Consider the following 12182-nt stretch of genomic DNA (forward strand, 5'->3'; position numbering starts at 1 on the left):
CGACGACACGTAACTTTGAGAGGATGGAGGAAGCTCACATCAGACTGGTCATCAATACGTAGAATACGAAGTAAATGATTGGAAGAGGCTCAAAAGAGGACAACGTAAGCCACCCATCACGAGTTTGTATTGGTTGTGACGCAATCGACGTGGTTGAAGAATTCATGTACCATCGTGCAGGGGCTTCTTTTGACTCTGAGGGCTACTTTGGATTTTGATTTTCTAAAAAAAGCTAAACGATAAAAATACCAAATTTGAAACAGAAAGTTGACATCCAAATATCAACAAGGCACTCAAATGGTGGTATTGGCAAATGGGTAGTAATTAAAGTTTAAATTCTTGTTTCAAAATGTACGAAGAAGACGCCGAATTGGCAAAAGAAGCTCACTGGTGACCGCCCAAGCAACCAGAAGGACGGATAAGGTGGGATGTTTTGGCTTAATCAGCTCGCATTTTAAGTAATTTTGTATATGGTGGGAGCGCAAAAGTGAACTTTGAAGTTCCCTTAAGGGGCTTGGAGCTCGATGTGAACCATGAGTGAACCAATTGGTTCGGTTAGGAACAATTTTAAGTAAAATCTGAACTTTTGATTGCTTGGGCTCCGATAATGATACCGGCAGAGAAATTCGGAGACGCATTATGGCATTATGACAGGGAATCATACGTACTTTTAACTCCGCAAAACGCTCCGATCGAATAGAGTTCGCCGCCGTAGCAAACTGACTATCTACAAAACGCTTATTAGACCGGTAGTTCTCAATGGACACGAGACCTGGACGATGCTTGTGGAGAACCAACGCGCACTGAGAGTTTTTGAAAGAAAAGTACTGCGTATGGAGAAGACTTGGGAGAACCACCACTGCACAGACCACTCCGGCCTTAGTCTGGTAATAAATAAATAAACATTTAAAACAGAACAACAAATTTTTTGTTACGCATGTAGATCTAAAGGCCTTACACCAGGAATTTCTTGGATGACCAAAAAGTTATGTTGTGAACACATTCTATTCTCCGTGCCACAAGGAGCATATATCATATTCGAAACAGGTCAACAAATCGCGTAAAACTATTTTCGATTGAAAGTCGTTTTTTTATGCGGTTTTCGGGATTTATGCGGTTTTTTTTTCAAGAGTTTTTTTTACTCGTTTTTTTTCAAAAAGGTGTGAAAACCGCGAAAATCGGTTTACAATGAAGTCGTTTTTTACGCGGTTTTGATTTATGCGAAACGTATCCCCCACGTAAAAACCGACTCCAGCGTACTTACATACACACATACAGACATCACCTCAGTTCATCGAGCTGAGTCGATTGGTATATAACACTGTGGGTCTCCGGGCCTCCTAGCAAATTTCGTTTTTGAAGTGATCATATAGCCTTTCGGTACAACTTTGTTGTACAAAAAGGCAAAAAATACTTGAACTTTTTGAAATTTTTATGAATCTACTATTTTACTCGGTCACAGATGGCGTTCTTTTCTTCATTCGGCTCCTCTGTTGCTGAGGTCATAAGTGCAAGAGCAGCTCGATTGAATCTTAAAATATTCAAATACCTATGTTCAGCACCACGAAAATGTTTACCGATTTATATTAATCGCATGGCACAGGGAAAAAAACACAAGAGTGGAAAACGGCAAACACTTCTAAATTTAAGGTAAAGTCGATTCAAGTACGAGACACCGAGACACTAAAGACGACCTCACTGATATACTTCTTTGAAAAGCCATGTTAGTGCAGATTTATCAACATAATTATCTAATTTTATTCAACTGATTGTGCCATCGAAGTAAGTCCTTGATGAATTTGACTTTTTTGGTCTTGAACATTTATTCCCTGATATCCCGTTGTCTTTCAGTACAGATAAGACCGTAAACGCCATCAACAGTGATGCAACCCGCGACCACCATTAGCGATAGCTTTTATCAGTAGAACTCTTTAGTTGCTAAATAATCCAATTTTGGTATTTGCTGTGCCTCATTCAGCAAAATTTATTTCACAAATAAAGTGGAGAAAAGCGAGTTCCGTTATCGTATTGGCTTAGTTTGGCCCATCGTTGGTCCACTCTCTTAACAACAGCTTGTAGAAAAAGACTTCTAAAACTTCTTTTTCTTCATCAGTCTCACTCGGCAAATCTTTGCTGGCACCAGCAGCATCAGCACGCACTCATTCGCAGCGAAACATCATGGCCGCAGCAGTGAAACCGCGCCTCGTTGCCCTCGAAGAATCCCGCCGCTTTATGGTGGACTGTTTTCTCAAGTCCAAGACGCCGGAATCGCACGCAAAGCAGATGGCCGACCTGCTGGTGGAGGCCGACTACCGGGGGCACTTTAGCCACGGCATGAACCGCCTGGAGATGTACATCAACGATCTGCACAAGAACGCCTGCAACGGAGCGGTGGAGCCGACGATTTTGAACGAAACTCCCGCGGCAGCATGGGTCGATGGAAACAACGGTCTCGGTGCGGTCGTCGGAAACTTCTGCATGGATTTGGCCATCAAGAAGGCGAAGGAAGTTGGTATCGGGTGGGTTTGTGCGAAACGTGAGTATCAAGGGCACTGCCATTATGAGATATTGCGTTATGACTAACACATGATTTATGGATTTAAGGTTCAAACCATTACGGCATTGCGGGATGGTACACAATGCGAGCCATGAACGCCGGCTGTGTCGGAATATCCATGACAAATACGTCTCCACCAGCGAGTCCGACCAGAAGCAAACAGGCCGCCCTCGGTACAAATCCCATTTCAGTTGGCGCGCCAGCCGAGAACGGTGACGGTTTTGTGCTAGATATGGCCACCACAGCGGTAGCGGTTGGAAAGGTAAGCATGCGATCTCTAGCAATCGATGGTGTCATGAGTACACGCCATACATGGCGGCGGTACATCATAATTAAGTTGGCGAATATAAATGACAAGGGGAGGGGGGTGGTGGGTGCTAGTTGGTCCGAAAGTCGCACTCTCTTATTAGCAATTCAATAAGAGATGTACATCATTTTTATCTTTTTCTTATTGGCATTACATCTCCACTGGGATATTGACGCCTCGCAGCTCACGGTGTTCATTGAACGCTTTCACAGTTAATAATTGCGAAGATTTTATGTTACCGTTACCATTTTTGCATTGGCTAACGCAATAATACGTTTATGCCCAGGGAAGTCGGTAAAAATAACCCGAAAATTTTCTAATCCAGGAATCGAGCCTCAGCCACTTCGACCATTGTCTTGATTGTCTTGCATTGTAGCTGCACTTCCGCACGGCTAAGGAAGGCCCTGAGGTTCATGTACTAAACAAAAACAGTTTTTTTATTGTAGTGATTCCTACCTTCCAAAGACATCTAATCTTTCCCTTCCTCTCCTCTTAAAAATTCTACACCAACAGATCGAAATCCAACGACGCAAGGGTGAGCCTATTCCTCACGGTTGGGCCCAGGACCCCACGGGCCACCCCACCACGGATGCCAATTTGGCCTTCGAAACCGGCTGTCTGATGCCCCTGGGCGGAACTGAACTCACCTCCGGCTACAAGGGATACGGTCTGGCTGCGATGGTGGAAATATTCTGCGGCATCATGGCCGGCTCCAACTACTCCACCAAGGTGCGAAAATGGACTCACGCCGGTGCCGATTCGGAAGCCGATCTGGGTCAGTGCTTCGTGGCCATCAACCCGGGTGTGTTCGCGCCCGGCTTCGAGGGAAGGGCGTCTGATTTGAACAGTATTCTGAGGAACATGCCGCGGGTTAGTCGATTTATCGAGTAACACGAAACGCAAATTATTAACGTAATTAATTTTCATTGCAATCACAGACCGATGAGACGAAACCGGTCCTGGTACCCGGTGACCCGGAGCGAAATCACATGACGAAAGTGGAAACCGAAGGAGGCCTAGCATATCATGAGAATCAAATCAAGACTTGTAACCAGCTGTCGGAGCGGTTGGGCATTAAACCGATTTCCTTTGTGGTTTAACAATTAAAATGGACAATACTATTGTTTGGCATTTAAATGGTTATTTTATATACATTTTACGTAACACGTAAGGCCGTTGTTTTAATTAAAGTATTATCATTATTAATGTCTTTAATTTACACTAGTGAATATCACCTACCTGATATATTGTCCCTGATGAATGTAGTCTACGAATTGCGCCAAAAGAAACTAACAATGTTCTTGTTAAAATCATTCAAAATTGATCACAACACTTGCAGGAAAAACGTTAGTTTAAATACCAAGCCGGTTTATTCTGGCTAAAAACAGCTGGCTTCTGCTGGATTGAATGTCAAAATGCAACACACATACAGAATGCAACAAAATGCAAAAGTGCATTGAGAAGCTCTCTATCTATCACGCTAAGAAATGATTACACAGGATTTCGTCGGCATCTTATAAAAAAATTAATTAGCTTGATTTTTTTCTACCGAATGGAATGCATAAATTATATATACTATACAACTTTTGCACAATTTAGATATATTTCGGTTATTGGCTATTGGCATAGATATGAGTGCACTAAATTTGGCTTATAAATCCTTATAAATATCTATAGATTACAAACTACATGCACAACAATCTTGAATGCAATTTCAGAAACAAAATGTTCAAAAGCTTTGATAAGAGCTCTTGCTTTCTCTGGCATTGTAAACGGCACTGATGATTTCATTTCAATTTGGCCGTTTCCCATTTCCACTAAAAACAATTGCCTAGCACGCTTATTAGCGGTGCTAATGTTTTTATGAAAACTATAAAAAAGGGCATAAGCCCGTCGTAGTGCTCTATTTGTCCTATAAATAGACCGTTCCGATAATTATAAATATACTTTGTTTATTGGAAAATCCGTTTTTTCGACTTTTTACCGTTTAATGAATAAATAATAATGAAGTGAGCCAGACTAGGGCTGAAAACCAAAAGATATTTTAGTTACTAGATCAAGATTGTCGCTGTCGTCGCTGTCCGAAACATCTTTTGCTGGCGAGGATAGGGGAGCTAAATTTCAAAGAAGGAAAATCCATACGATTTGACAGGTATGTACCACACATGTTTCGGACAGCAGAACAAAGGGAACCGTAGCGACAATCTTTATCTAGTAACTAAAATATCTTTTTGAAAACCTCTTAAATAAAGACAACAACAAAATTAGATAATAGCGTGGAACGTGGAAGCACCAGATTTGACGCAGGTCCAAACCTGGCGCACTTTCATATCAAATGATTCATAAAACTTATTAAACAGATATCAAAGAATTAAGCTAGATGACTTAATTTGCACTTCTTCTTTGCATATATTTATGATATAAAATGCACATTACATATTGAAGAAAAATTAACATACCCGAATAAAATATTGGAGGTTATACTCCTTCCTAATACGTCAATTTTTCGCTTTCTTAGACACAGTGCTGAGGATCGAATGATCATTTTTTAGTGCAAAATGACTTTTGTGAGAATTTTCTATCCCTGCCTTTAAACAGCTGAGCATTATGAGTACAGCTTACTTTTAAGCTTTTAAAGCTGAACATTGAATTTGAAACATTCGAACGCATTTTTCGACTAAAATATCCTGCGTCAAATTGGGCTTACAATGCATTGTGATGTTCTTAAGCAATCTTATCAGACGAATAGACAAAGCTGTGCGTAGAAACTTCAATAGTAAGCAATATGTATTAATTTTGTTTTCTACCTATAATATTAGTCATGGGATTACTTCACTAAGTGTCCAGCTCATGGTTATATGGCTAATACTGAGGACACACCTGTGGTATTTGTACCATGGTACAAGGCGACAAGAAAATAATTCCAGGGCTATCTTTAATGAAGACAATAATATGTATGCGGCATTAATTTCAAGATTCTTATAGCATGGTACGAATACCATCAGTGTGTCATTAGTATAACGGTGTCTTCGATTTTGATGCATTTTTTTAAATCTATGACAAAAGGTCGAAAGACGAAAGGTCGAAGGGACAAAAGGTCGAAAGCCAAAAGGTCGAAAGGACAAAAGGTCGAAAAGACAAAACATCGAAAGGGACAAAAGGTCGAAAGGACAAAAGGTCGAAACAGACAAAAGGTCGAAAAGGATAAAAGGTCGAAAAGGACAAAAGGTCGAAAAGGACAAAAGGTCGAAAAGGACAAAAGGTCGAAAAGGGCAAAAGTTCGATCAAGAACAAGTTGAAAATAAATTGAGTGTATTCCAAAGGAATTTGTGATATGCATTTAACTTCAAGCAGAAATAATACACTTATCTCATCAATCAAAGTTTAAGAATGAGAAATTTTAAAAGAAGAAATAATTACTATGGAACAATATTCTGAATATCTAGACCAGATCTAGAAGACCAGATCTAGAAGATCCAGACAATATTTTGAATATCGACCTTTTGTACTTTCGACTTTTTGTCTTCCGACCTTTTGTCACTAATTCGTTTTTTTAACGCGTTTCTTACGCGGGATTTAGTAATTATACAGTTTTTCTATGCTGGTTTTTCGATTTTGCAAGAAAACAATTGTATAATAATTTAGGCTGTGAACCATTCCAGCGATTCTTTTAACTTTTAGTTAAAATTTGACAGTTCGATGGTTAATTTCCCATCGTGGTCAAAATTTTACCCCGAAGGCGACCCATTTGAGTTTTGACAGATTGATAGTTATTTGGAACAAAATAGATTTGGTGCCAATTTTCTCGCGAAGAAAGTTTAACTATCGAACTGTCAAATCAGACCATGCTACGGAGCAGGGTTATTTTTAACCACAGAGAAATAACCATCGAACTGTCAAATTTTAACTAAAAGTTAAACTAATCGCTGGAATGGTTCACAACCTTAGGGGCCATCCACAAAGTACGTCACGCTCATAGGGGGAGGGGGGTTCCGAGCAGCGTGACGACTCATACAAAAATTTTAGAGGTTTAATACAAAAAGTGTGACAAAGGGGGGAGGGGGGTCGAAAATCGCCAATTTTTGCGTGACGTACTTTATGGATCTTCCCTTAGTATCATACAATTCAATTTACTTTCATTGTACGAAATCAGGGATTGAACTTATCATTTCATTATCATTTAGTATTCAGCCAATAACTCATTCCAGAGGCGGAATTCCTACCGAATCGGAACCCAACTAACATTTAATGTCAATGTGAATGTTATTTCAACTCGTCTATACGGCTTCAAGCTGAATATGTGTGCTATACATATAATCAGGAACATCTATTCAATTCTTTTACCAGCAAATCTGGCGAATCTATTCAGATATTTTTTGACGTGCCTGCACAACTACTTTACAGCATGTTACACTCAATCTTTACTAAACCATTTACTAATATAATTCGTTTCAATGGCACTTATTCAGATTTTTGAATCTGTTAAATAAGTTTTATACAACCACTGAATTCAATTTGATAAAATATGATTTGAGAGGAGAGTAAATTTCAGAGTTTATTTAATGTTTTTTTTGTGAAAACTGAAATATCAATTTGTTGCTCCCTAGGATTCGAACCCCTGATCTCCTGATTCAATGGCTGTCATCACCGTTACATTGACATATCTTCTTCTTCTTCTTCTTATTGGCATTACATCCCCACACTGGGACAGAGCTGCCTCGCAGCTTGTGCATTAAGCACTTCCACAGTTATTAACTGCGAGGTTTCTAAGCCAGGTTACCATTTTTGCATTCGTATATCATGAGGCTAACACGATGATACTTTTATGCCCAGGGAAATCGAGACAATTTCCAATCCGAAAATTGCCTAGACCGGCACCGGGAATCGAACCCAGCCACCCTCAGCATGGTCTTGCTTTGTAGCCGCGCGTCTTACCGCACGGCCAAGGAGGGCTCCAACTTTGACATATGTACACTCTGAAAAATCTTCACGTCATATTTACCTGAAAACAAATGTGGTTCTCATCCACCATACTTTTCACGTAAGAGTGACCTGAATGACAAGTAACCTGAACAAATTTTAGTTCCCTTGAGTTACGTGATTTATCCGGTGACTCTGACTGGATCTTCCAGTACTAATGACGTGAAGCTTGAAAGTAGTTACGTGTTTGATCAGGTGAACCTGACGTGATTTGGTCGTACTGGTTACTTGAAATTTTAGTGAAAGCTACAAGAGAGCAGGTAACCACTACATGTTTTGAAATGTATTGAAATATAGTGATTTTGGAATGAATGCAAACATGAACAGGGACTTCCTATAAAGGGAATCTTTTCACGTTGTTGATGCATTGATACATTGAAATGCCGTCATTTGGTCATTGCGCTTTGGAGTTATTGCAGAAACACTGTTGAAGAAAAAACAAAGTTATCGGCGGATGTTGAATGGAATTTATCAGATTTGTTGAGAAATGATTTCAATGAGAATCGCTGAGAATTTTAAAACCAGTTTTTTGCTCGAAAATAGCTAATATTGCCGCTGTTAATTAAACAAAAAGTAGTGGAAACTAGACTACAACGCGATCGGAAAACTGTAGCTCTAGACTTCCAAGCAGCTTCTTTTTCTTTCACATCATTTTTCAACGATTCTAATAAATTTTATCCAACCTCCGTTGATTTTTTCCAAGGAGGAAAAATGCAGGTACGGAAAATATCACTTACCTCCGCGAAGCCTCATTATGTTTAGGTTATGTATCATTCATTGTTTACAATGCAGGTCTTCCGCAAATGCCGAAGCTGCAATCACACTAACACAATCTCACTTAAATTGTTTACGTGGGTATACAGTCATATTCACCAAGATTTTTAGTAAAAGTTACGTCAATTTCAGGTGAGCATTACTAACGTCACGTAACAATCGTCGTTTGTTCAAGACAGACGTGTTACGTGATTTTTCACGTGAATATGACGTGATGATTTTTTAGAGTGTAAATAACAAAGAAAATGATGGATGTGATGTGCATCTTCGCATACCCTGTAGGTTATTTTGCTAACGCTATTTTCGAATTCATGCTGTATAAACGTTAGAAAGAGGCCTACATGCTGTTTTTAGCAAATAAGCTTAAAAATTTAATTTCAGCATTGCTTCAACCATTATTCAAACATCTATCAACATGTTCTGTTGGCTAACTTTTATGCATCATCAATCGCTGACATTGTTTTTAGACAACATTTTCTCGATCTGTATAGATGCTACTCTGCTGCCAATCGTTTAACAGTAGCCGTCAACAGAAATATCGCTTCTAAATGGCTTGTTTTCTTACACTATCTGCTAGCATTGATGACAGCGCTTTGTCAGTTGCTATAAGAGCAGGTGAAAACCTTTGTAGCTGCATTACAGAAATCAATAGCTCATACACAGCTCCGGCAACAAAAATCAAATGTAAACATTGTGGTTTTGAAGTTCCGAATTACGAATTACGCTATATTGTTTGTTAGTGCTATAACAACAGGGAAAACGTTTTCATTGTGAATGCTACTCTCCGTAATATGGGAAGTTGCTAACAAGCAACTCAATTACATACATGAACTCTCAACCGATGAGCTTTGTTGCTAGTTCAGACAGAGTTGTTTTATGAATATATGAAAGCTACATAAACGATAAAAGATGAAATATATTCGGCACAAACTGACTAGCTGATAGATATTTGGGAAATAGTCGAGTTGAAGTTTAGGGGATTATTTGCGGAGACTTTTCTTCTATTCAACATTGGCTGCTTTTATTCAAATATTATACAGCCAAAGGCTAGAAGTTGAAGCTTTTAGCAACAGAATTGTATCGTAAACCTTTTAATTCAGAATTATTGAGAAAGAAACCCAAAAAGTGTTGCAAGTCACCCCGTTTGACGAAACATACAATGGTCTCAAATTCATGCCGCATTTTTTTTTATAGCAGCAGCATTTGTAAGTAACATTTTTTTGAGAACCCAGAATCATTTTACTGCGTGATGCTGTTCCCAAATGGGCACTACATATTTTTCTATGGACGTTTCAACTTTGTCAGATCTCAAGTGCGCGAAATTAGGGTACTTCACGGTTTACCGAGTACCGAGTCCTAGGATAGTTCTTTCAACTCTACCGAACACAAAAACAAATCTACTATCAATCAGTTTGAATTATTATAATGATTTATTTAGTTTCTGTTGTTTTACCACATATTTAGTAATAATAGTATTTGTTGAATTTGATCGACACTTGCACTGCGCACGGTTGGTTCAAATCAGTTTTATACGCTTCTCTCTACATACTTAGCTATAATACAGGTTTATTATTTTCTTTCATCTTGTTTTTATTTTCTATTAAGAATAATTTCTGCTTTCTGAGTTTTGAATTCTCTTCAGTGTTTGCTATTTTCTTCATTACTACCTCTGTCTAAATGTTTTGTGGTATAATGCATAAGGTTGCTTTTTTATTTTATAATAGTTTACATAATTATTTGCTTAATGTTTTATTTTTAGGATGACGCAGCTCACTTTATTTTGATAAGTAATAGCATTCACGAGTTTCTAAATTAAATTTATTCTGTCTATACAATTGTTACTTCGGCATTTCTATGCACAAGGGGGAATTACATCCGTAATTCACAATCAACAGTAAAGGGTTGGTACAAAAGAGAGGAAGGGAGGGTCGGTGATTAATCAACAACAAAGGAGATTGATCGACATTCGCTCGACGAGGCGGCAAACGGAAACAACCATTAATAACAGTTTGATTGCATTTGTTTTTATAGGAATTTCAGCTAGGGGTGCAAGACTTTTCCACGAAACTTGCACCTGATTTGATTTTCTACGAAACGAAAATTTCAACAGAATGGATGTTTTTTTCTGTGGAGATTCTTTTCAGTTTACTAACAATTTGGGCCTTGAATAACGTCGTACGGTAGATATCTTGGATTTCTATTAAAAGCTGTATTAGTCACTAACTGGGATTATTGTGTCGTATTATCGAGATTAGGTATGCAAACCCCAACAAGATTTTTCTTTCAACGAGTTTGAATTAAAATTGCTTCATATTCCTATAGCAGTTCCCCGAGGGTTAATTAGCTTTCTTTCATTAATTTATTTAATCTACTACAAATACACGAATTTGATAGATTCTATTTATATTATGTATATTGGAATATTACTGAAAAGTACAGACTTGTATCTTACAAAGATGCCGCTTCTTTTATGTTGTTCTGTGCTCTACAAATAGAACAAGGTTGCATTAGGTCATTATCATATACATACATTTTTATTTCTTTGGGAGATCCAAACGGAAGGTCCAACACCGGTCAAATAAAATCGACAACTGGAACTGTTAGGAACACTTCTACTGAAACGAAGCTCTTTAAATAAAAGACAGACATCCAATCTTGTTCATTTGAAATATTTGAAAAAAAAATGGCAAGATTACGGAAACACAACGGAAAAAAAATTTAAAACAGGTGAAAATTATAAAAAAAAGATTCTGGATGATTTCGATTTTATGTACAAAACTCTTCTCAAACTTTTCGGTGGATGAATTTTTCAAAGAAAAGGATACAATAACTTAGCGATTACCTGCAAAACATTGGTCAACTAATCCGAATCCAGTGTTGCCTGTATACAAGTTGCTTGTAATATCGACGAGCATTGCTAGTTTAACAAATAAAAGAACATTGCCATTCGCGCAAAAATCAAGTTTCTTCTCAGATTACCTTTTTTCAAGCCCCCACTTCCCACTTACAACGCGTATACTTGCCGGGTGGTCTTCGGCTCGCGGAAACTGTAGTAGTTCCGTCGCTCCTCTATACGAGCAGTAGCTTTGCCGGAGGTTGGCCGCCCCGCAGCACCACCGCTACCGCAGCAATCCAGGCGATGATGAGGGGTGTCCTTTGAGCGCCGGCGTCCCACCGCCAACTATCCCCGGGTGTAGGCACGGATCGTGTGGTCGCGCCTGCCCCGAAGCCCGGCTACGACACCACTTTTGATGGCGCCGGTTGTGGTGGCGCTATTTGTTGTTGACCCAGCAGCAGTGTTGTTAACCGTTGTTGAGACTCTTTCCGCTGCCTCAGCTGCGCCTGTGGGTACAAGATACAACAAAGTGTCTACGTGTAGAGAAGAGGTTGGCCAATCGGAAGAGATTAGCACTCTTTCGAGGGTGGTAGGCGGAGACGCAGTAGGAAACATGTAGTTAGCTTATGATTCCTTCGTGGATCGAGATGGAAGAGTAGCAGAAGGACAGCAACGGGTGGGCATGGCGACGAAGGTATGTTCTAAGGGTTGTCAGTTTGAGGAGGATG

The 12182-nt window shown here is 39.2% G+C and overlaps 3 protein-coding genes across 3 annotated transcripts in view; 1 reads left to right on the plus strand and 2 right to left on the minus strand.

Moving 5' to 3' along the window:
* LOC134210765 (uncharacterized oxidoreductase YjmC) overlaps positions 1-4066 on the plus strand; it is a 30024-nt gene extending 25958 nt beyond the window's left edge. The window contains exons 3-6 of the mRNA XM_062687020.1: positions 2114-2536; positions 2605-2819; positions 3378-3734; positions 3803-4066. Coding sequence (XP_062543004.1) covers positions 2114-2536; positions 2605-2819; positions 3378-3734; positions 3803-3964 — 1157 coding nt within the window. The 3' untranslated portion in view covers positions 3965-4066. The remainder of the gene's footprint in view (positions 1-2113; positions 2537-2604; positions 2820-3377; positions 3735-3802) is intronic.
* LOC134210767 (ADP-ribose glycohydrolase OARD1-like) overlaps positions 1-4309 on the minus strand; it is a 35170-nt gene extending 30861 nt beyond the window's left edge. The window contains exon 1 of the mRNA XM_062687022.1: positions 4104-4309. Within this exon, the coding sequence (XP_062543006.1) occupies positions 4104-4178 (75 nt within the window). The 5' untranslated portion in view covers positions 4179-4309. The remainder of the gene's footprint in view (positions 1-4103) is intronic.
* A 5716-nt stretch (positions 4310-10025) lies between these two features.
* Positions 10026-12182, minus strand: part of LOC134210768 (uncharacterized) — a 38154-nt gene continuing 35997 nt past the window's right edge. The window contains 1 exon segment of the mRNA XM_062687024.1: positions 10026-11960. Coding sequence (XP_062543008.1) covers positions 11800-11960 — 161 coding nt within the window. The 3' untranslated portion in view covers positions 10026-11799.

This window comes from Armigeres subalbatus, chromosome 2, assembly GCF_024139115.2.
Source record: "Armigeres subalbatus isolate Guangzhou_Male chromosome 2, GZ_Asu_2, whole genome shotgun sequence".
Classification (NCBI taxonomy): domain Eukaryota; kingdom Metazoa; phylum Arthropoda; class Insecta; order Diptera; family Culicidae; genus Armigeres; species Armigeres subalbatus.